The 24,977-nt window shown below is 39.0% G+C and overlaps 1 protein-coding gene and 1 long non-coding RNA gene across 10 annotated transcripts in view; one reads left to right on the top strand and one right to left on the bottom strand.

Annotated features, from left to right (window-relative positions):
- The first annotated feature begins 3,748 nt into the window (after nucleotides 1–3,748).
- LOC122342415 lies at nucleotides 3,749–6,067 on the top strand. The gene is made up of 8 exons (XR_006250560.1): nucleotides 3,749–3,911; nucleotides 4,025–4,101; nucleotides 4,856–4,898; nucleotides 5,004–5,149; nucleotides 5,217–5,342; nucleotides 5,435–5,563; nucleotides 5,645–5,744; nucleotides 6,004–6,067. It is a non-coding gene; the product is annotated as an uncharacterized LOC122342415 (long non-coding RNA).
- A 2,405-nt stretch (nucleotides 6,068–8,472) lies between these two features.
- celsr1a (cadherin EGF LAG seven-pass G-type receptor 1a) overlaps nucleotides 8,473–24,977 on the bottom strand; it is a 71,552-nt gene continuing 55,047 nt past the window's right edge. For 2 of the 9 annotated variants that reach the window (XM_043237084.1, XM_043237088.1), the window contains 24 exons: nucleotides 24,796–24,970; nucleotides 24,557–24,698; nucleotides 21,552–21,672; nucleotides 21,267–21,450; nucleotides 21,066–21,167; nucleotides 20,192–20,286; nucleotides 19,868–20,077; nucleotides 18,149–18,332; nucleotides 17,918–18,052; nucleotides 17,397–17,574; nucleotides 17,067–17,234; nucleotides 16,791–16,917; nucleotides 16,256–16,456; nucleotides 15,059–15,233; nucleotides 13,786–13,898; nucleotides 13,622–13,701; nucleotides 13,408–13,534; nucleotides 12,829–12,954; nucleotides 12,508–12,644; nucleotides 11,527–11,627; nucleotides 11,226–11,369; nucleotides 10,897–11,124; nucleotides 10,551–10,815; nucleotides 8,473–9,234 (listed from right to left, as the gene is read on the bottom strand). In XM_043237084.1, coding sequence (XP_043093019.1) covers nucleotides 9,204–9,234; nucleotides 10,551–10,815; nucleotides 10,897–11,124; nucleotides 11,226–11,369; nucleotides 11,527–11,627; nucleotides 12,508–12,644; nucleotides 12,829–12,954; nucleotides 13,408–13,534; nucleotides 13,622–13,701; nucleotides 13,786–13,898; nucleotides 15,059–15,233; nucleotides 16,256–16,456; nucleotides 16,791–16,917; nucleotides 17,067–17,234; nucleotides 17,397–17,574; nucleotides 17,918–18,052; nucleotides 18,149–18,332; nucleotides 19,868–20,077; nucleotides 20,192–20,286; nucleotides 21,066–21,167; nucleotides 21,267–21,450; nucleotides 21,552–21,672; nucleotides 24,557–24,698; nucleotides 24,796–24,970 — 3,549 coding nt within the window. In that variant the 3' untranslated portion in view covers nucleotides 8,473–9,203. Of the gene's footprint in view, nucleotides 9,265–10,550; nucleotides 10,816–10,896; nucleotides 11,125–11,213; nucleotides 11,370–11,526; nucleotides 11,628–12,507; nucleotides 12,645–12,828; nucleotides 12,955–13,407; nucleotides 13,535–13,621; nucleotides 13,702–13,785; nucleotides 13,899–15,058; nucleotides 15,234–16,255; nucleotides 16,457–16,790; nucleotides 16,918–17,066; nucleotides 17,235–17,396; nucleotides 17,575–17,917; nucleotides 18,053–18,148; nucleotides 18,333–19,867; nucleotides 20,078–20,191; nucleotides 20,287–21,065; nucleotides 21,168–21,266; nucleotides 21,451–21,551; nucleotides 21,673–24,556; nucleotides 24,699–24,795; nucleotides 24,971–24,977 lie in introns of all 9 variants that reach the window. The other 7 variants (XM_043237081.1, XM_043237087.1, XM_043237085.1 and 4 more) reach the window with 5 other exon arrangements.

Genomic DNA, 24,977 nt, shown 5'->3' with positions numbered 1-24,977 from the left:
ATTTAAAAAAACGTGTTTAATAGTTTTTAAACTATTGTTGTTTTCCCTGTTAGTATCCCTGTTATTCCGTTGCATGCCGCTTTATGGACTTCGGACACTCGTGTATTAGTTGCCATATGTAAAATGTAATATTTGTGTTAATATTTAATATTGCACATTCGTTATTGAACTAGAGCGATTGTTGGTGAATACTTCAAAGGTTGTTCCCCTCATAACATAATGTCACACCAATAAATACATTTCCCTTTACAAAATATATTTATATTTAAGACAAAGACTCAATCAGCAGATTAAAAATAGCCGTTTTTATTTATTTATTTTATTTTATTTAATTTCATCGCATCATCATGGCTGATTGCAAAACAGCAACAACATCCATTCTACTAATATTACTACTTCTACTAATATGTTAAAAAAATTAAACCAGTTTTTGAACTGTTCAAAATATATTTCGAAAATTTCATATATTCTCTCAATTAAAAAAAAAAAATCAGATTCAACGGTTTAATATTTAATATTTACTATTAAATATAACTAATAACACGGCTAAAATAAGTGTAATTAGATATATTTTGACTATTAAAAATAAATTAAACTAATTTGTTATGTCTCTAAACTAATGGTAGTTCAGGTAAAAACACCCTATTTCCCAGCTGACCCTAGAAAATATGACATTTTTAGATTGTTTGTCATTTCAAACTTTTAAAAAAACATAAGCGTAAACATAAAAATGGCTATATACCCTTAAGTTTTACTTACATTTTTCAAGTGGGACTCTCTGTGGCCATGTGTGCAGATCTAAAACTCTTTTCCTGGATCAGGCTCGTGACCTTTGACATCTAGACTCTAGCGGGCTAAATAATCTCCTTTTAAACGTTCACATTTTCCACTGATAAGATTGCACCGCCTGCAAAGCGAAGGTAAATCGATCACTTTCGGTTAGTCAGTATATAAAGCAAAAGTTACAAAGCCAGCAGGAACGCGTTTGAAGTCTTTACCGTTAATGTCGAACTCGCCTGTGCGTGTTGGTTTGACCGCTAGATGGCGCCAGAGATGTTTATTGTAAAAAAAAAAGTTTGTCATTTTAATCACATCATTTGTTTGCTGCTTTGCTAACATATCTGTCGCATATTTAATCATAAATCCATGAATTACGCTTTAAAAAAATAAATGACAATAATAATAATAATAATAAATCTCCTATTATGCAGTGTGAAATAAGATAGCGCACTAAGTAGTGGCTGAGGTAATTATGACCTTTAGCACATTTGTAAGTAGCCTCCAGTCTTTCCAGAAACCACAAGAGCCGGATCCAGACCGAGGCTGCAGTTGTGACTATATTTACATGCTTCAGAGATGCCTCAGGACCACAAGATAAAGACTTTGGAAAAGGGTGACAGAAATACTTCCAGAAATGCGACCAAAAGACAGAAACGTATAAAAAAAGATACATAATGTTTTACTAAAGCGTTAAGACGAACACTAGTTCGTTTTCAGTATCGAGTATCTTTTAATTGGACATTCAAATGCATTTAATTGGACTTTTGACCCGAAAGCTCTCAGTAACTAAAATAGACTGAAGCAGCGACAAGCTATCCTTGTAACTTCAATCGTGAAAAAATAGCAAATGAGCCTGAGTGGAAATACTGTAATGCGCTCTCGCGAATTTTTATAGATTTAACTCTTTCCGCTGTTAAAACACTGAGTTAAATAAGAGAGCGGCCACTTCCCAGAGTCTCCGACGGCATTGTGTATGCGAGACTTCAGGAAGGGGCAAAGTTTATCAAAGTGAGCTGTAACTCTATCCACCAAAATTAGATTTCTTCCCGAACCCTGTCAATCCTGACAACAGAGGAATGCTCTTTCATGCATATTACTTGGAATTTTCGACCTCGAATGCAGAAATATTAATTCATGCGTTTATGACCTCTAGGTGAGATTATTGTAATGCTTTAATTGGGTGGTTGTTCTGCACGCTTGATAAACAAACTTCAGCTAGTCCAAAACGCAGCAGCCAGAGTCCTTACTAGAACTAGGAAGTATGATCACATTAGCCCGGTTCTGTCAACACTGCACTGGCTCCCTATCAAACAATCCTATTAATTACCTATGAAGCCCTGAATGGTTTAGCTCCTCAATACTTGAGCGAGCTCTTATCACATTATAGTCCTGCACGTCCGCTGCGTTCTCAAAACTCTGGCCATTTGATAATACCTAAAATATCAAAATCAACTGCGGGCGGCAGATCATTTTCCTATCTAGCACCGAAACTCTGGAACAATCTCCCTAACTCTTTTCGGGAAGCAGACACACTCTGCCAGTTTAAATCTAGATTAAAGACATCTTTTTACCTTAGCCTAGACATAACACACTAACACACTTTTATTATTGAAATCCGTTAAAGGATTTTTAGGCTGCATTACTTAGATTTGCTGGAACCGGGAACACTACTCCTACAATACGATGTACTTGTGACATCGTAAAAAGAATGGCATCTACGCTACTATTAGTCTTGTTTCTTTCTTAATCTGTTTCACTGTTTGTATCCAGACTAGATGGTGGATCAGCACACAGAGATTATGTTCATCAGAGACCAGAAAACCTAGATGCGCCCGTCGACAGATCACCAGATCCTGATGCGCACACACACACACACACACACACACTTCATTTACACTACCTGACACAGTTGTGTTTAAAATTGAACTTGAAGTTAAGTGCTGGACGTCTGGTCAGAGGAGAACTGACCCCAACTGAGTCTGGTTTCTCCCAAGGTTTTTTTTCCTCCATTCTGTATGCATGGGGTTTTGGTTCCTTGCCGCTGTCGCCTCTGGCTCTGTGCTTTTGTCCTTCCTACCCTTCCACCACGAATCTTTACTCTTCTTCCTCTTGGCTGCTTACCCTGATGTTTTCTGGACGTTTATCCACTCTGAGAATTTGTAACTTGTCCTCTGTCAATATATGAGAAAACTGTTTTATAATTAGTTTATCTATATTCTTTTCATTAGTGAAAGTCAAGATTCACTCATACAATGTATGGCACATTTACAAAAAGTCTAATAGAATTGTGTAGAAAATATGTTTGACAGTTCATGCATTTAACGGCTTATACGATATAAGATGAACTAATGACTAGCTGTTTTGAGAGGTATGACTAAAGCGCAGAGAACTATATAATATATTTTGAACAACATGATATTAGCGACAGAAAATCGCAGACACACGTACATAATTAGAGAAACTGCTTTTTTGATGTGCACAAGTGACACAATGATGTAAAGATTGAATATGTAGTTTTGCGAATTCTGATCTGTACCAAAGCGACTGAGAAAAAGTGTAATATAATAAGTGTAATATAATAAGATAGCATAGGGCTGTTACCAATCATATCAAATCAGGTTCTACAAAATCGACCTAACTGCCAGTAGGTGGCAGCATCATATTAATGAATGAATCGAAGCTTTCAAACGATTCATTCAGGCGGTTGATTCATTCAAGTATGACGCAAGGGCCTGTCCTTTTGAACGGACCACTGAATCGTTGACTCAAATGATTCAAAAAACGAAAAGCGAATCACTCATTAACAAAACACCGCTGCTTTATGTGTTGCACGTGCGCGACCGTTCTGCTGCAATCTTTGTTTTGAACCACTTTCATTAAAACCAAATGGAGCAAAAGCAATGGACAATATACCCTTTCAATTAATTCAAACACTGAACTAAAATGTGTGTTAAGTACTCATTTTAACTCTTGTATATGATTCCAGATTTACAATCGTGGTTTTCAGGGAACTTCCCTCTCCTGGTTCCCTTCCCTGCGCAGTTGCTTCTGGATTTTATTTTATTTACCAAACATTTGCATTTATTCATTTTAGCAAAAAGAGTGAGAGAAGCTCCACACAACGTAGTCGGGTAAGTAAACATATCTAGCAGAATTATTTGGAAAAAAACGCATATTTTGTCGCTTTTTTTGTATACACAATGTTCAGGTCTATATTCTGAATTATTCCTAATTGTTTTTCTAGAAAATGTGGCGACGTTCATTGTGATTTATTGAGATGGATAAAGCCAAAAAGGAGAAGAAGGAAAAACATGAAGTGGGGTAAGTTTTTGCCATCTTCTGTAGATGCAGTGGCCTCAGCCTCTACACCTGCTGATGGTGTTAAAGCTTCCTCCTCTTCCTCTTCCTCGTCCCGAAAGCGCAAATTTCCATCTCTGTGTGGCTTCTTTTACTGATTCTGCCCTGTGTGACCCACACCGATGAGTCCTCTACCATCGAGACTCACACAACCAATGCTGACACACAAACTGATTCGCCAGATGCATCTTCCTCACCTGCAGTCAGTAGATCCTCTGTTCCAGAGTTGGATCTGCTGGCTGCGAATCAGGAGAAAGAAGCAATCAGAGGTTAGGGAATGTTAGCCTATAGCATGCATGATGGTCATCCATCTTGTCTTGTGTTTATTAAAGTTCTAGAAGTCACAATTGAAATCATATAGTTATTTTTCGTAGACGTAGCTTGAAAGCAAAGCTCCCCTTCCAGCGCTGAGGATACTTCCTCAAGCACAGACAGGAGATCGTCAAATCCTCTCCCTGCAACCGTGGAAATGGAAACCATCAGAGGTTAAGTTTTTGGCTGGTTTAAAGTAAACAGCCGTATTGTAAAGAGAAATGAACATGGTGGAACATTTTTGCACCGTAGAACCTTTTAAATAGTGCAAGAGAAGGATGAAAACCATGAAGAACCTTTATTTTTAAGATATGCATTCAGATATCTCAAAGACAATTCAATAGTTGAATAGGTGATATACAATAAAGTATATTTCATTCAAACCGAATTTTTAATCTCTTCACAGATGCAGCTGGTGATCAAACTGTCCCTGAAGCGGATCTTGAGTGGTGGGTGATGGAAGTGAATGTTGTTTGTCGATGCAATGCAGACTAATTACTAAAATTAATACCTCACGCTGGAAAGCACAATATCGTATAACATATTCCTGATAGTTTCCTCGGAGTGCAGTCGATCAGTCTGTCCCAGGCTGAATAACGGAGGTACAGCGCAGTTCCGAGCAGGAGCAAATTGAGTTTGAAGAGCTGAACATGGAAGATCAAGCTAAGCTAGCATCACCGACCAAATTCAAGCACTTGGGGTAAATGTTATATATGTACATCTTTTTAACAGTTTAAATATATTAAATGTATAATTTTCTTACCAAGGCGCTTAGTGAGCTGCACATGACAAGGCTGACGGTCAATGACAAGAAGATAAAAACAAAGCTCTTGTCTACGGTCAAGGCCTTCATTGAAACTCGTCATCCAGACTTTTTGGGAGACTATCAGCAGGTGAGGGAGACGGCGACCTGTATATACATGCTCATATGTATATTTTTTGACTTGCATTCGACACAATCATCCTTTTACTCTTCCTCTTCCAGGATGGCCATGAGTTCTTGATGGTTTGCCTGTCCCGTCTGAAAGAGGAGGGAGAGTTTCTGCAAAGCTATTGTGCCTACATACACCTGCCCAGTAATAATATGGAGTTTCAGCTCAACCGCCTGCAACAGGTAACATCACAAACCACACATGTGCTCGTTTCAGATTCCTAAACTCATTTATGTGACGCCAGAGTTCTTCTGTTGTTTCAGCTGTGGCTTCCAGAGGAGCTTCAGGGAAGATTCCAGCTACCACTCTCTGGTGATCAGTCCTCAAAGAAGCCTCGCTGACAGCTTGGAGCAGTATTTTAAAGTGATTGATATCACTGATTGTATCATACCAGGGGAGGTCAACAATTTTAAGCAGCTTCTGATTGGTTGATTTCACTGTCCTGTAGTAGAAGTACGAGTCAGTTCATTAAACATTGTGACTGGCCAGTTTGGAAAATTCACTTTAACCTGTCTAAAAATTGTACCAGAAAGACACTTGCAATTAAAATGTAGTAATGTTTAAGCAATGAAAATTGACACCTACTAAAATGCTTTCTCATTTGGTGTATGATCTTCAACAGAGAGTAAAGAGATGACCGTGATAGACAGAAAAGGCCCAAAACAACGAAAAAATTTGTATTGTGGTAAGAGATTTCTCTACATATTGAGATCAAATTCACTCATTACGCATTGTACTCAAGTTTCTCTTCCGGTAGGGCACTACATCAGCTATATCCGTGACGTCGTTGCATCCAATTGGTCAAAAGAATCACATAACATGGGAAAGAACGGATACATGCTCTTCTATGTGAAGAGGTAAATAGTATTACAAAATGTTAAGTGCTTAGTTCAGTTGTATTAATTTACTGTTGTTTTGTAGTTGAGCAGTGAGTGGTTGAGTCTTGGAGAGGAAAGAAACTACATTCGAAGCTAAACGTGCTCAGTGAAGTACTTCTGCTCATGCTCTTGCTTTGACGTCACTGCTTCAATGACCAGACGTCCCAGAAGAGTTTTCCCTGTCCTGCTGTACAGGTACATGTCAATTAATTACATATCTGTCCTTCGGCCTGAAGGCCTGAAACTTCACCATCATTGCATTATCAACACATCCTTATTCATTTTTAAGAAGACATAAAAGTGAAAAACGACAGTTGATATCTGTATAACCATTTCAAGCTTATCTATTTCTATTTAAAGTAGAGTTTTGGTCTATTTTAGAGTTTTGGTCTATTTTAGAGTTTTGGTCTATTTTAGAGTTTTGGTCTATTTTAGAGTTTTGGTCACTTATGATTTATTGTCCTATATTAACCTGACAGATCTAACCGACACTCGGAGCCACAGAAACTACAGCAACAAGTAGGACAACCCTGTTTATTCATGATATTGCAATAACTTTTGGCTTTGTATTAATCGTTATTTATGGTCTGCTTCGTCAGTTACATCCCGCATATCCATGTGGTAGATATTGGGCTAGTTGCATATCTCCGCCATTTTCGACGAACGTGCGTGTGCATGCTTCCGATTTTGCTAAAAGCCATGCAGAGAACGGGAGGAATCCAAATATTACCTTCTTTATCCGTTTAAAATATTTATAATGTCACTTAACATGCAAATAAGATGCACACCGCTATTATTACTATAATATAAGTTAATAACAGAAGTTTCGTTTGACAGTCGATACGATCTTGTAAATAGCAGTCAGAGCCAAATAAACTATATACAGTGTTGTAGATTTGAGTGGTTTGTGTTTGAATGAAGAGATCCTGACTAATCACTGAAGCTGAACCGCAAAATCAACAGGAAAAAAAACAATGAAGCCATCTTCGCGTTGTTTGAGTTTCCTAGGAGGCTATAAAACGATATTCTTTCGGTTTTATAGCCTATTTAGCAGAGTTAAAAGTATGTAAATGGAAATTAGTAAAGTGTACAAATATAGGCCTATGCCAAACGTTGCGATTTATATCGGATATTGAAATATTTAATATTAAAATAAATGTAGCCTATTTTGTTTATGACGGTTTGATGACTTTTAACCATAATCATGATATCGTAACTGTGCTTTCTTGGGTGAATGACAAAGCCAATCTTTAACAGTAAAGTCTCATATTTGATGTGTGGCCTTGCAGAGTGATCATAAGATTTGTAAGTTCTTTAAATCATAAATTTAGAATGCGTAAAGTAGTTAAATAATTTTGCGTACCTGCTATAATAGGCTAGATTTAATGCGGGTGCCCTGTCCTTCTTGGATTTGATTGGCCATCTAAATCATTCTGACATCGACAAGCGATGACTGGAGTTTTTTTGTTTATCACCATAGCAACAAACACAGCAGAAAATGAATATTAAATTTGGCAGGGGCATTTTCCGCTTGAGAAAATGAACGCGAGAGCGCGAGGTCTAGCAGCCCTGATTATACCTAAGCAAGTTTCTTAAAGTTACTTCTTTATACCGGAAGTAAACACGCGAGTCACCGGCGCCATCTTGTCCACCGAGCCCATTAAGTTTATTAGAAGCTGAAGACCCAGTAAACAAGCGGCACGAGGAGCATTTATGATTGCTGATATATGTGTGTGTATATATATATATATATATATATATATATATATATATATATATACTAGCACTATATAGCCTAGTAGACCAGTAGCAGAACATGTTTAATTTTTGTAGAACTTTTACACTTTAAATATATTTTTTAAACACCACTCCACCTTACGTTTTGTGCTCGTAACGAGAAAATCCAAGATATCATACAACAAAAAAAATACAAATTCTGAGAGCTTTTATTTTTACAGTTTACATTTTTGTCCAGTGTCTCAAAACATAAAAATAAATACAGCTATTCAATAAGAAATCCAGTGTCTTTTGTTACGAAAGATGATGTAAAACACCTGCAAGTCATTTCCGCCACTGTTTCTTTGGAATATGAACCTCGAACTGTCATTGAATTAAAAAATAAAACATTCATTTTCATTTCCTTGAGTCTAAGGGCTGTCTTCACAGTTCAAACGTTATTTAAACATTGCCTCTGAACACAAAGTAGAACAGTGTTTTTTTTTTTTTTTTTTTTTTTTTAATAGACTTTTAGTCTTGTGTTTTGGGACGGCAGCACCATAGAAACCCAAATAACAACTATCAAGTACAAAACGTGTTCGATTCAACCACATTGGATAAAAATAATCTTGCATTAAACGTTATTAAAAATGCTTTTCAATATACAAATGGCATTGCAATATTACAATTTCAAAACGACAGCAGAAAATGATATCTACACAGTAATTACATGAAAGGTATTAGTTACGAGACGGATCTCCTCGATGAGGGCGAGCTGGGCACTTGGTGAAAATTTCAGCATTTCGCAATTTTTTTACTTTTCGTAGTCGGAAAATGTCTCTGTACAGTTCCAGCCTTATGTGATCGCGTGCGCAAATGCACCGCTTTTAAAAGCACTAGTGGTAAAACGTACAAAATTACACAAAGTCTCTTCAAGTCCACCTATTACTCGGTCAGAGCTTGCCGCTCGGCATGCTGGGAGGGTTGTAGTCCCACGTCTAGCGGTTTGGCACGGTTTCCATAAATCCTCGTATTTAATGTCGTAACGTACGTTCTTTCCCTTTTCTTTCCATATCATTCGCTTAACGGGCAGACGACTGCAGTAATACTGTTCTCCGATGGAGCCTGGACCCCAGGGACACGCTGGAGAGCAAGGTGCACCTATATGGAGGGGTCTTTAGGTAATCCGCTGTCGCTTTCCGCGTTCCTCCCACTGTCGAGGGCCCCCTCACGAGGGCAGAAGTTCCTCGGGTTTCCTGCTGGGTCAGATTGATGTTTCATTACTGCCGCTGTAGTGAGCAGAAAGGGAGAGAAAAAAAAAGGAAGGAGGATACATGCGGGTTAGAAGGGTGTTCGGGCAGGAATACAGGCCAAGCGCGGCAGCCGCATGCCACATGAACAACAGGTGTAAAGAAGACGTTCTTTGTTTTCGACACGCATGCTCCAGCAGACACAAAAGAGCTGAACAGAATTGAAGGGCTCAGGTTTCAAAAACATGCAAAAACACATGGCAGCTCATTTTTAAAAGGTGTTATTTTACGTTCGTTTTAAATTTGCGAAGCAGAGATATTTGGTACCACTACCAGGTTGAAGAGAGAAAGAAATGACAATGATATCAGGCTTTATTCAGTATTGCTTTCGTAAACTGTGCGTTAACTGAGAAGATCGAACAGAGTTTCTTAAAATTAAAGGCATAGTTTAACCAAAAATGTAAAATTTGTCTTCGTTTATAATGTCGTTCCAAACCTGTATGGGTTTTTTTCTTATGTTGCACATAAATGAAGACATTTAAATAAAATCCCTATTGATTTCCACAGTATTTCTTTCCTTACTGTGGAAGTCAATGGGAGACCAACACCGGTTTAGCTCCATATAAGAACAAAATGACAAACAAAATATTTTTCAGTTTTGGGCGAAGCATTCTTTTAACGTTAGTTAAAGGGATAGTTCTTCCAAAAAATTAAAAAATCTGTCAATTATTCACCTTCATTTTGTTTCAAACCTGTAAGACCTCCGTTCATCTTCGTAACAAAAATTAAGATATCAATATAATCTCAGCCTTCTGACCCTCCCGTAGATGGCAAAGATGTTACCACGATCAAGGTTCAGAAAACGGCTAGAAGATTGGCGAAATAATCCATGTGACATCAACAGTTGAGCGGTAAATTTAATAATGACTTTATTCAACAGTTCGTCTTCTCTGGGCCACGTTGGGTTGGTACTCTCCAAAATGGCTCCAAATATTTTCCTAAATATTTGTGTTCTGAAGATGAACGGTGGACTTACAGGTTTGGAATGACTTGAGGGTGGAGTAATTAATTACAGGGGTCAACTATCCCTTTAATAAAAATACAATCGTTCATTGTTTTGTCGTGTTATTTCAGAGTAGATTATATCAACGGATACAAACGTAACCGCAAATGTTCGATACGCGGGGAAGTACTACTGGGAGTTTGATACTGCGACAACAATTCGTAAATTCTACCACCACTAATAACATAGTGATTGAATTTTTGTCATGGATATCAAATGATAAATACGTTTTAAATGAAACGACTACAGAAAGGTGCCTTACTCGGAGTCTGACTGGTTGCCACCGTTAACGGTCCCTGATCTCAGATTCATGGCCATGCCGTTCTGCTGCTCTCGCGGTGGGCCGGCCAGCCGATGAGGGGGCTTAATAAGGACGTTGTGGCCGTTGCCCCCGTCATTAGAGGCTATAGAGGGCGCTCTGGAGGAGATGGTGGGTGGGTTGTAGTCTGATAGCTTCTCCCTAAGTTTGTTTTTCATGTTTTTGTCTGTCAATGGAGGAGGATACATGATTTTGTTCTTTAGAATGCCTATGAAGAGAAAGCGCATATGTTAGTATGCAGAACAGAGGCAACATAACGTCAAAATCTGACTTGTTAATGAACTCTCACCCTTCCTCTGTTCAGGCTGGTGGTTGCTGTTGGCTTGGATGGAGGCGTTCGGGTGGTCTTTGTCCTGAGCGGTCTCTCCAGCGTGATTGAGTTTATTTTCCTGATGGAGCTCCACGTTAACTTTAGTCTCCACTCTCAGTCTCTCTGCCCCTCCAGGATCTTCGCTGTCACTGGCTGTCATGGCTTCAGTCGGCCAGTAAGGCTTCACGTGATTGGACACGGTGTCCACTGAAACGCAGAAGAAAGGGTAAACGTCATTCGAAAACCATCGATTTGAGATTTCCATGTTTTAATGCATTCGTGAAGGAAAAAAATACCTTCTTTTGTACCCTTTGGAGTGCTGTGTAGTGGTTGTCTCTCGTTGTTCCACTTCGGCTTCATGTCCATGTCTTCATCTTCGCTGTCGGACGAGTGAGAGGAGGCGTACGAGCTGCTGTGCTCATCCACGGAGAGCTCGCTGTCTGAATCCGAGTCTGAATACACGCACATTTATGTGAGCCGTTTATTTGAGGTGACATACACGGTCTGGCAGTTCACATATACAGATGTCACGCTACACTGTGCTTGTCCACATGCAGTAAATATTCGTATCGGCGCTTGGCTTAGAAAAGTTTCTAAACTTTGTCTTACCATCTGCTTTAGTGCCGTTACGGAAGAGTGAGCCATCAATGTCAGTGTGTCCGGCTTTAGCATTTCCAGATGAACCGCTGGGCTTCTGACCCAATTCATCCCTGTGTAGGAGTTAAAGCAGGAGAATGAGACACATACGTGACGGATGCCAAACACGTGACCTCTGGGTGAGTTTTAGATTACAGTGGGGAAAAAAAACGAAAAATTAATAATCCACATGTGACTGACTTCATATAATCTGGTGCAAAAACTTGGTTTAGCTTTATAAATCCTGTTAGTGTGAAAAAATTCAGTCTAAATTATACACTACTTTTTATACACTACAGTAGAAGTCTTGTATGCTCACCAGAACTTATAAAATATATTAAAACAGTTTTTTAAATGTAATAATATTTATATATGTCATATATATGTTTCTCTTTTAAACCAATGTAATTAATTTCCACAGATTAATTCCTCTGAATGGTCGATAATTCATTCAAAATGTGATGCAATGATTTGTTGACAATGTATTTTTATACTGTAGCATGTACCTGCTTATTTTAGTGAAAATTCTACTGAATTATTTTTACTTGTTTATAACTTCATTTGAATTGGCAAACTGTTTTTAATAGTTTTAAGTCACTAACGACACTGGTCATATTCTTGGTTATGCTATTAATGCATATTGTGCTTACCGTAACACAGAATAATGCCAGCAGATTCATATTATTTACACATGATGCACACTTTGAAAATGACCAGTGAACTCGATCTCGCAAGGTCACAAGGTCGCGCTCAGCGTACACGATAAATATGCATACACAACGTTCATGGGAATACATGCAGGAACGTGTTTGCGTACATTATCGCAAAGCAAAGCAGAAGCAATGCACCTTTGCTCGTGCATATGAAAAGAATAAAAGGGGAAGATATTAAAGCGTTATCGAGTAGGTGAGAGAAATGAGTGCGTAGCGCCGTGCCCCAGCAGTAGCGTGTTACCTGTGCGTGTAAGTAAGGTAGCTGCTGTGACTCTTAGCTGACCTGACTGTGCTCTCCAGAGACACCGTCGACTCGCCGATGGCCGAGCGGAACAGCGTGCCGTCCTCCATGTACGTGTTATTACAGTTCAGCGTACGCTAAGGACAGAGAAAACGCAACACCGTAAATCTACCGCAATAATGCATTTCCAAATGCTAGACCAATTTGCAGCTTCGTCTGATACCAAATTACGCAAATTGCCTTATTAATTTGCTGCTACAAGATAAACTGACATTTAAACCGTGTAAATATTTAATAATGTAAACGTGTTTCGTAACTTACCGTCAGCAGGGTGGTGCGCGTGGCGCTGGACTCATCGGGTAACGGTTTCTTTCCAGTGAAAACGCTCTTTAGATTTTTCCTCACCTCTTTGTTAAACACAATGTGGAAGAAGAAAATGAATATGCCCTGAAAAACAAACAGGAAATGATTCGTAAAGGGGTAGTTTAGTAAACATAGGCTTGTATATAAATGTAAAAATATTACTATAAAAGTCAGCGGACATACAACATCATAAGACATTGATATTTGGTAAAATTTTAGTTTTACTAAATTCAATTAGTAATTCAATGTCAATTTTTCATTTTTGAGTTTTATTATAGTTTTACTGTTTATTATTTCAACTTAAACTTAATTTTTTATCAAGCTGCGATATTATAAATTTTCAAAGTGTACGTTTTTACATCTGCTTTTTATATTTGATCTTATTTGAACTTAGTTTCTACCACTTTTAGTTAACAATAACAACGGTTTTTAAGCGCTTCTGCATATACAGCGAGCCATACTTTGAGCGATAGTTAAAGTGATGCTGGCCTTGGTCTGTTTTGGAAAAACTAAGGTCAGGAATAGAACAACTGTTACCTGCAGGCAGCTGAAGATGGCAAACAGGTAGTGGAAGGTCATGACATTACTGTTAACGGCCATCAAACCCAGCAGCCAGGTGGCGCTAATGAGCAAAAGAAGCAGAAAGGCCATCCGCAGAGCAGGACTGGAGCGCACGTAGAAAACCGCAATAAGTACACTATTTCATAAAACAATCCTCAAAAAAAATGCTTGTAGGGTAACACTGTCTTACATGACTCCAGACTTTTCATAGGAACGCTGCCTGCGGCCACACGACGCCTTCGCCGCCAGCACAAAGATAATGATGTTGACCTGTTGAAGGATTGTTTGTGACGTATGATCGGCTGAGTACGGAGAAAGGAATGAGACGAACAAATGGTGAGTCGATGGGCTTACCAGCACCACTAAAGCAATGGGTCCTGCAAAACTCCAGATGAGGGTGTCGTGGACGGAGAGCCAGCAGAAGTCAGGGTTCCCATACCCCTGGGGATCCAAACCCACGGCCAAACCTGATGGGACGCAAACAAAAACATCATTTTTAAAGCATCTTAGGAACAATACCGTGTGGCATTGTTAAATGTCTTAGTGGTTTCTATGGAGCGCTGTTAACGTGTTGCTATGCTGTTGAGGTTGATTGGAGTTGCTAAGGTGTTCTTCTGATTGGTTTTTAAGCATGTTGCTTTAGTGTCCTAAGTGTATGAACGATGTGTCTTCTACTATATAAAAAAAGTGAAGCTAAAACATTCTATGTATTGGTAGACCAATCACAACAGACTGGGCCATCTGACCAATCAGAGCAGAGCAGGCTTACAGAAGGGAAGGGTTTAGAGAGGGTTTACTTTGCATGCACGTACGCTTATTGTAGGAGACTCCCGAAAGAATATCAGGAACCTTAAAAATAGGCATAACGCATTTCGCAGATCCAAAAATACTCTCCACCTGAAATGAATGACTTCTTGGGCCTCATTTATAAAATGGTTGCTACAGCTTTATCATGCAGTAAAGGTGTTCTAGGTTTTAGGTAGAATTGCTGTGTGGTTGCCAGATAAGTGTGATCATTTAGAAAAGTAAAGGCATACCTCTCCTCTACAAGCAGGACAGAGCTGTATGAGTTGCACAATGAAGTCTGTTAAAATCTCTAAGCAACAGTGTAAGCAATGAATTACAGAACGGAGTAAAGAAAGCACGCAGCCATTCATTAAGCTGGGAGGAGCAGAGAGGAGTCGGGTCAGCCTCTATTATCTCTAGGATAGGGCCTTTTTCACCGCTTTGAGCATGTGCCAGTGGAGAAAGTGACACCCATTATGGAGAACAGAGCCATTGGAGAGAAAACGGAGAAAGAGAAAAAAAAAAAAAAGAGCGAGCAAGAGAGCGAAAGCTAGTAATATGAAGACACTGGCATCCTGTCTCGTTCCCACAGGGATCACGCACACCATCCAAAAGAAGGGGCGAGTCCAAGCACGACGACACGAATGCGTGTGTGTGCCGGTTTACAAACATTTCTAATAGTCTATTAGGCAAATTCGTGAGATGAAGGTGTGTATCCGTGTTGACATAGTGGACTTACAAACATGAACCTGCACAGACACTGGGTTGGGTGTAATATGTGCTTGAAATAGTAATTAGTGAATAGACTAGGAGAGTGTGTGTGTGTGTGTGTGTGTCTGACCTGTAATAATAGCAGGTATCCCCCAGCCGATGGCGTAGTAGAAGCGCATGTGGCCGTGGTTGATGTTTCTGACTTCAGTGAGCATACGGTAAATGTGCAAACCCTCCACAAACGTCCAGGCAAAAGTACACATGTAGAAGTAGTGCAGAAGGATGGCTATCACCGTACATACAAACTAGAGAGAGAGAGAGAGAGAGAGTTAATATTCAACAGCATGAAAGCAAATGAGTTATATTTCACCCTACATGATTAAAAGGAAGCATATTTAGTTAAAAATAAGCACAACAGTATGCTTTTGTGTTCAACAGAAGAAAGAGCGAGTATGACAAAATGAGTGAACTGTACCTTTCATTTTAGAGAGCGCTGACTCTATTTGCACTTTTTATTTACATGCATTTAGAGAAAACAAGACGTTACCGGTTTCTATTTACGGTTAGTCTAAAGAAACCGTATCTACCACTATTTACACCAGGATATATTCTGTGAAATTCACCCACTTAGTAATGAAAGATACAGATACAGCTACATGCTATCTTCACAGATCTAAACAGCGTGTCCAGACCTCACATTTATTTAAATGATGAGAAAGCACGTCACTATAACTCTAAACCGACCCCTAGTACTAGCAGACACCAGTCACAGCGTACCTCTATGAGAAAACTGACTGGGAAAAAATGTACAATATGAAGTACAGAAAGCTGTAATCCAGCGAATGCCGCCCAGTGGCACAACAGAGACAGGAAGATGGTGTGAAACCACATATAAATGGATTTAAACCATTAAAGCTGTTTTTTTCACTCAGTAATGGATGACAAATACCTAAAATAAAAGCCACCTCACAGTAATTGCAGCCATCTGTCAAAGTCATCTCAATCCACAAGTATATGCAGCTGTTAATTACAGACCGAAGAAAGTAATTAGTGGAATTTGAGAATGCAAATCTAAAATTCTGGATATCGCCGAGAGGGAAAACTACAACACGAGACTCCCTCGATGAGAAGACGCGAAACCACATTCGAGATGGAAACGCTCGCTTGTGATTTAACTGGATGAAAGATCGACCCCATAAAGCCAGTCTTGTAATTTCATGCGAGGTCTTTTGAGTTCCTTCTCACTTTCATTTCACGTTATTTTCCTGTTTTCGGGTTTTAAACTCATGCCGGTTTCACAGTAATGTTCTGACGATGAGTCCCTCACCGGGTTGTCCGTTTGGTTGATTCCGATGAGAAAGACCAGCTCTGAGAAGAACAAGGCGGCCACCAGGTTCTTGTGGATGCTGTGGAGATTGGAGCGTAGCTTGTGCAGGATGGCCAGCAGGATGAAGGTGATGAGGAGCGCCAGCAGAGAGGCGGAGACTGTGGTGTAGGTGACAATCTTCAAGGGAAGAACGTCACCGTGCTGAAAGAATAAAAGATTAAAACAGCACTTATTAAATACACACATACATATGTATATGTATATATATATATATATATATATATATATATATATATATGTATATATTTTACTTTAAACTTCTGATATGTTTACGGTTTTCTGAGTGGACGTGGTGCCAAAAGCATGTGAGTACTAAGTTCTCTAATTATGTCTGTGAAGGTAAACTATATACATCAATGGAAATAAATCAACGTTTATATAATACCGAAATTATGTTTACCAAAGATGAGTGAACTTTTTAGTTGATCTGCCCTGTAATCGCCTGGGTATGATGGCGTTATTTTACCCGCATTACCTCTCTCTTGGAGATATCCATAAGCACGGCGAAGCTGGTCATGTGATTGCACTGGCAGCTGATGTGGGTGTGGTTTCTGGAGATGAGGTCACATCCTTTAGACGACCAGGCGCCTGTGCCTCCAACACTGACATACCAAGATACACCAGAACGGCATTAAATCATCTACATACCAACTGCTTACTGATTTAGGAGATTTTGCTTTCATTCAAGCGATATCTAGATTATAATTAAAAATGCGAGACTACGAATTTGTATGAAGAGGTTGTGACTCACGCGATAGAGTGGTTCCAGAACACGCACAATGGTTTAGTTCTCTCCTCTGTCTCCAGAAGGTTGTAGTCCAGTGTGATCGGTTGCTCCAGAGGAATGTGTAATGGCTCGCCTTCACTGTACACAATCGTGCTCACGATGGGAGTGTTAATGACCGGACGGTTCGGCAGCCTGTGGAAAAAAAAAAATAACAACGGGGCTGCAATGACACGCTAAATGGATCTTCTCAGCATGGCAACGGTGTTCAGTGTTTGACTGTGGAATGCCACTAAGACTAAATATTTGGACATGCGCTTTATAGTTGGACAAGCACTAAAAAGTGATGTTCTGTACCTGAGACTACGGCGGTCTGGGTCGTAGTGCTCTGGTAAAAGCTGGCCCAGAGATTTATAGATGATGACCGCGGCTACAGGAAATGGTGGCAGGCTCTCTGCATGCCTTTTCCTCTTGTTTGTAGCCAGATCGTGCTCATCAGAGCTGCTCTGAGATTCTGGATCATCTGTAGGAGAAACTAATATATAGAGAGAGATAGTTTATGTGAAAAATGCTGTATATATTAACAATCCACTATTTTATATGGTGACTAAATATTATTACAAAACCACAGTGAGAAAAACTGTGGCGACCTACCTTTCTGTCGGGAATTTTTGTTTTTAGTCACATTTTTCCTAGTTAGTCACTGCGCAACGTTTTGTTATGTTTTTGCATTCCACTTTCTGTTTGCTCACAAACGTTTCTTTAAGAGATCTTTACTGGGGAAATGCTATACATTTTCAAAGATTTTTCCAAAGCTTTGTAAGCAAATGCAAAAGCACCAAAATACATAATTTTCCCAATCATGTGCATGTTTTTACCTTGAGACTTGAAACTGAATTCTGGAAAAATAACAGATGATTTAAGGTCTTTGGGACACTCCTGATCAGTCATTTGAAAACGAGGGATTTTTGCCTCATCTGGATAATTGGCGTCCAGATAATCCACTGCAAAAACTGACAAGTAAGACAAAGATTGAGGTTAAGATCAACTGTGTAGTGGTCAAAAAATGTACAATAGTAGTTACATTAGTGATTTTAGAAGGTACTCACCCATATTCTCAGTTACGATGATGAAGGGTTTCAGGTAAGTCTTCCTCATGTTCTGGGCCACAGTGTTGGCGTACTCCTCAAAGTTTTTTAATAGATGTGCCGTACCTCCTTCTGTTCTCTGTATCTGTTCCCAGTGCTCTTTATTACTGGCGTCCAGGATTGCGCTGCCAGCCTTCACTATGTTCTGCAAATTTACAAAACACGTTCAGTATTTTAGGGTAACATTCTGGACATTTAAGAGACATTAGAAGTCTGAATCTGGGCCAAGACAAGACATAATGAATGCCGTCTTTAAAACGCATCCTTATCCTCAAAACCATGTATCAAGATAAGTACGTTCATGTTGCCAGATGTGCTTTAAATGTTTTCATTCTCATGACATCAGTCAGTATATGGTGTATTATTTACACTAATCCACTGAACCTCAAGGCTAAAAGCTCACAATTTTGGGCTGCCAGAGCTTAAGTACAAAAGAGACCAACAGAAAATTGCCTTGTTGGTGTAGATGTAATGAATGGTAAAAGTGCTTGCATGTGCAAAAGTTGACGCCATAGTGCACATGGTTTTTAACTTAATGCTACGCAGTTGCAAGGTTGCTCTGGATGGCTGCTATGTAAGTGCAAACTAGATTACATTTACTGAAGAAAATGTGCCTGCGAAGCACCAGTTACAAGCTAAAAGATCCCAACCCCAAGTCTTTGTAATATATTTTACATTGTGATGTCTACAACGGCCACTGCCAGTCTAGACAGCACGTTTATTTATAATGGTACCTTATTTAATCACGTCACGACATGCCACATGTAGACAATGTGTTCGAAAAATAATCTCCTCAACAAGCTGGATAAATTGATACCTGCTCTCATAACTGCACCTGCGTGCATTTTTTAGTAGGACACAAAATACGTACTAATAAGTACATTATTGCTTTTATTCCTTTTATTTCTTTTCACACAAATGTAGAGTTTCGATTAACAATTACTTGAAAAATATCACGTGACATCAAAACAGTATTAACATTGCTGGGATATTTGAAAACGTATGCTTTTGAATGTTTGCATTCAGCTTTATATCTATTGGTTTTCATAAGCGGTAGGTTTGTTCGGTAGCTCACGTAGTACAGAGATGCATTTGAAAGTCGAGGAGCTCCGGTTCAAATTCTCTGTAACTGACAAAAAAAGTTTAAATCTGCATAAAAGGAAGCTGAAATGACACGGTTGCATCAACAAATGCCTTTTTATATCAGTTTTGCATTTGTTAGCACTATTGGGTAGGTTTAGGGTTGGATTTGGTGTATGGCATATTTCCAACATGGCAGAGCATTAACTTTAAGCAACGGTCTCTGGATATTTAATGTTATAAAAACAGCAACAGCAATGCGTACCTATATCAACTACATAACCCATGCCAGGGGTATCTGTTTTAGCGCCATTCAGTGGACATTTCTCTTTGAAACTACGGCGAAACGTGCAGTAAAGCACATAAACACAGTATTTATATGAGAACAGGTTGATGATCTGAGGTTTAATTGTTGACACCAAAATATGGTGGGGCAAAGTACAGCTTGATAGCTTGTTTAGTGGTTTGTTCATATATCTAACCCGATTGTGTGTATCAGCAACAGTAACAGAGATGCTTGTCTGAACAACATCCACTATTATCTTTTAAAAATAACCGAGGAGATTATATTGACAGTAGAGATGGAAGAGTAAGACCAACCTCAGTGAATTTGGCGTCACGCATGGCAGCCAGGTTGAAGCCCTGCTGCTGGCTCTCATAATGCAGGATCGAGGAAATGAGCTGGTAGGTTGTCTTAACATCATTTCCATATAAGGACTTGGTCTGGTCAGTGGCGTTCTGTAGCATTCGAGCGATGTCCTTTGACTTCTGTCCGTCCATTGTGGATTCATTACGATGAAACTCTTCATTCTGGTCGAAAAGAGGTGGGATATGAACAAGAGGAAGGGTTAAAGAGAGGTAGCTTGAGATGTTCTTGTGATGGCCACACCAATATGAAGTTTTCATGACTTAAACGTCTAGTACCAGTTTCTTGAGGTGGGAGAATGTAATGGTGGTACAGTTGAAAAGTTCAGCGGGAAGCCAGCCTTTTTCGTCGCTGCAGTGTCTGACAGCTGTACCTAAAGTCAGTTAGAAAACAATATTGTTAATATTTTAATGCCTGTACAGCATAAACAATGATTTCAAATGAATGTTTTCACTTAAAGTACAGTTTCAAAAGTTTCTCCAACTGAAACCTCCAAGAAGCACTTGGGTGAATGCGTCTTTATACAAGTGCTGCCAAGCTGTGTCCCACAATGCTTTTGTGTTTGCCAACCAGCTCCCTCTAGAGACGAGGCCTCATTAACATTCAGTTACCCAACCAATGAAAAGATCTAATTGCAGAGTTCTGCCAATGAAAATTCTTTGTTAACAGGGCTAGGTAACGTCAATGGGGGGCGGCAGTGCCAAGTTACAAAAGACCTTTTTCAAGTTTAAGCCCATTATTTTCATTACTTTAAAGGTCATGCGCACCAAAATATACAACTACATATGAAATGTTTATTTGCAAAAACCGATCGATTTTCAACAGTTTCAAAAATGTTTTTTCTTATGCATTCTAATGAAATGTAGTTATAATGCAATTCTGATTCGTTTTTTTAAAAAATAACTAAAAAAAACAGCTAACACAAAATTTTTTACAAATGTAAAAAGTTAATTGTTTTTTGCAAACAAATTCTTCATATGGAGAATACGTAATCATTTATGGTTAACCTAATTCACTATTTCCACTTTGTTATTCACTCAAACCTAAATGAATCTGTCACAATCTCTTAATTTCCAAGTTTTCATTGTTTATCATGTATATAAAACGTACATACTGTCAATTTGTTTCAATAACAAGCCCAATATTACTTACCAATAGATCCCTTGGGACAATTCATAGCAACTGGGCGTCCAAAATTGGTCCTGGGCCACCAGATTCCAGCATCAAAGGCTTTTGGGCAGCCTTCATACACAACTGAATGGTAAAGACGAGAAACATAATGTTACCCAATTTGTACTTCATTTGTACTAACATTTTTGAACTTAAAGCAGGTGGGAGGAAATCAGTTCGTACCCTCACAGCCCGTGCTGGTCACTTCAGAAAAGGGGTTGTCACAGCGATTACACTGTCGCCCAATCACACCCGCCTTGCAGGGGCACTGACCCGTCTCTGGGTCACAGATGCGCGAATTGGCGCCCAAATGGAAGCAGTCGCAGGGAAAACAGGTGTCGCTATCTTTCGGTCGATAGTAGTTGTCCTGCGCGAAATAGGTGTATGGATTTGCAGACATTTGAGGACGACAAATCAGGACCAGACCCGGAAGGTTTGGTTACATTTTATGAAATATTATCATCATACCTTGCAGCGGCATTCTCCAGTAGTCTTGTTGCAATCAGGGTTGAAGCCCTTGCTGACATCACAGTTGCAAGGGCCACACATAGGGCTGCCCCACCAACCCCGAGGACATGGTTTTTCCACCCTATGGAAAAAAAAAGATATTTTAAGTTATATTACCAGCACAACAAATTAGGCAAAAGTTTAAACTGCATGATCATAATCTATACCCTTAATCCATGGCTAATTTTAGCAACTATCTATTAATAAGCAACAAATTAGGATTTTACTGAGGCAAAAGTTATAGTTAATAGCAAGACATGGACCTTAAAATAAAATGTAACTTTATAAGTAATACATAGAATGGGTTTAGGCATTAATATGTGCTTAATTACTACTAATAAATGGCTAATAGTCTAGTAATATGCATCCTAATAAGCAACTAGTTAAGAGACCATAAAATAAAGTGTTACCAACGAATGTAATACTTAACATTATTTTACCACTATTTTTTGGTTTTACCTATTAGTTGCATATTAGCATGCATGTTACTAGAATATTAGCCATTTGTTAGTCTTAATTAAGCACATATTAATGCCTTATACTACATTTCTAATCCTACTCAACACCGCAATTTAACAACTACCTTAATACACAGCAAATTAAGAATTTATTGAGGGAAGTGTTACCTATTCTAAAGTGTTACCTAACATTTTACCACAATTCATTGAAAAGTGAAAGCTCTTTTTACTGATTTGTTATTTCTTAACTACTGAAAAGCGCCATCACTGGCAAAGGTCACACGTTTTAACCTGTAACATCTGAACATCTCGCTCTCAGATCACCAATGCATCAAGCAAATCAATCAATCAAGGAGTAAAACCTTCCCATCAATCATTGGCAGGATTCGTCATGGTATAGAGATCAAGAGATTACATGTGAGGGTTGGCAGACTTTAGACTATAAGTGGTAACAGAACACTGGTGACTGGAAACTGATGGGAAACGGGATTGAGCCTGTTTGTACAAGCGAAAAAAAGACAGGCTGCCCGAGCAAACAAATTTTAACATTATTTTCTTGGGTGGTCGAAAACTCTTCTACAGATCAATGTATATGTAATTTATCCTGCGCTTTACACGTAAAGCAGGCGATTTAGAAAGCCATAAGTCTCCAAAAAACGAAAATTCATCCTGGTAGAAGCTGGGCAAATTGGATAAGCCTATGCCATTTTCATAACTCTTTTCCCTCAATGAATTTTACGCTTATTTATAGTTAGAATAAGTAAAATAACGCATTTATATGTGCTTAATTGCTACTAATGCATGGCTAATATTCTAGTAATATGCATGCTGATAAGCAACTAGTTAAGAGTCCCTAAAATAAAGTGTTACTGATAATAGTAATGCATGAATGTAATGTAATGAAAATTTGTTTGGTACTGTTTTGGTTCACATGAGACATCTCGGTCTTGAAATACAACAACATGGGGGGAGCAAGTTTGTTAGCCATTTTGTTTTTGGGCCATGCACTAATAAAATTCGAACTGTGAAAGGTTTAGTTGCTTTTGTTTGTTTTGTTTTTCAGTGATGCCCGATAAAAGGCCGGCTGGAGGTCAAACCACAAGTCAGTTGTGGATTTATTTCAGGCCACTGAGGCTGAGGAAAAATTCCTCCTCTGCAATCCTCTTCCTAAAATGTGCAGACAGCAGGGCCGCATGGTGCTTATTAACTCGGCATCAGGTGCTAGCAGCGTGTTTAGGCCTTAATCTAATAGAACACAGTCATGTCGACAGAATAAGTAAAGAAACTGAGGAAAAGACGTCCCGTGTGTAAGTGATGAGACAGCAGAGAGGATTTAGCAGATTAGATAGGAAAATAAAAGGGATGGTAATGATTCTGTGGAGCTTGTGTGGACTTGTGACAGGGTGTATTATGTTGTTTTCCCCTGCTTTGTGGAGAAGAGCCAACACAGTGACAGACACACCCACACACACACACACACACACACACACACACACACACACACGCACAAACACAAACCACCGGAACGAAGATGACTTTCATAATGCAAATCGTTTATGCTGACTGATACACTGTCAGAAATTTGAACATGTCACCCTGAACTATTTCAAAGTCTATTTTTCCAAATATCGGAAATCGGCAAGTAACACATTTGTTTTTGTACAACGTAAAAATCCCATTGCAGTGCTTCGGTTCCATTCTGTTATTAAGTAAGTTATAATGTGAAGTCATCTGGTCGTTATCACAAAATGAACCCCGACAGAGGGTTATCAGGACGCTGAAGCAGTATAAATGCGCTCCACTTTATCCTTACACATACACTCGTGTAGTGCAATATATAATGTAAAGCGTATCTGAACAGCTTGATTGCTTGTATCGTTGCGCAATGTAAATTATATTCTTGCCCAGTTCTGATCTGGTAAATGTGACTGTATGACATGAAGATATTCCGTAACACCGGTTAACAATGTATTACGAAAAGTGAGAATTGACTCAACTAACTAAAAATACCATGTTTAAAAAGGCTCTTTCTTTCTATTTTCAAGTTATAAAGTCAGAATCGCAAATGCGAGAAATGAGATGTAAACCCACATCTGACAAGTCCAAATCTGAGGAGAAACGTTCACTCAATATCATTTTGAGCACAGAGTTTATATCAATCACAGTTTTATATGTATAGCCCGCAATTGCTATATTATATCACGCAATTTTGATCTTATTGTTCAAAAATGCAAGTTTATATCATAATTCTAAATCGCAGCTTTCTTCTTTTTTTTTTATTCAGTGGCAGAAATGGGCTTTCATAATAACCTTCTATTTAAATTTAGGTAAAAATAACACTTCAATAGTCCACTTTAAAAAAATATTCTCATACAGCTTTAACCAGCAAAATTCATAAGGTCCAGTTATGCTAATTTGATTAGCAGTGTACCGGCTTTACCAAAACCAGAACTAACTAGAATAAACAAGTCTGGTCTTATCTGGTATTTTATCCGGTATGCGACTTACTTGTTCTCACAGTACTGTCCGTAGTAGTCCTGACTGCACTCACAGGTGTATCCATGAGAGGAGCTCGGCTTACGAACGCACGTGGACAAATGCTCACAGGGGTTCAGGTGACATGCATCGACGCAGTCTTTGCCAAAGAAACCTGTGAGTGACAGAAAGAGAAAGAATTTGCTAATGCCTTCAAACTGAAATCAGATGCGTCTGTGCAGACGCAGTGAATGTCATGCAGGTGTCAGTACCGGGGTCACAGACGCAGGTGTGTGCATTCCAGTCGTCTGTGCACTGGCTGTTGTCAGGGCAGATGTTGGAATCGCAAGGGTTGGCCATATCACAGCCTTCTTCCACATGGATCTTTAATGCCTGCTGCATGTTGATGTTAGCTGTGTTGGTGACAGTCTCCCCCATCCTGACACCCTGTGAC

This window comes from Puntigrus tetrazona, chromosome 4, assembly GCF_018831695.1.
Source record: "Puntigrus tetrazona isolate hp1 chromosome 4, ASM1883169v1, whole genome shotgun sequence".
Classification (NCBI taxonomy): domain Eukaryota; kingdom Metazoa; phylum Chordata; class Actinopteri; order Cypriniformes; family Cyprinidae; genus Puntigrus; species Puntigrus tetrazona.
Note: the sequence above shows the minus strand (reverse complement) of the source record. Positions and strands in the feature narration are given on the sequence as shown.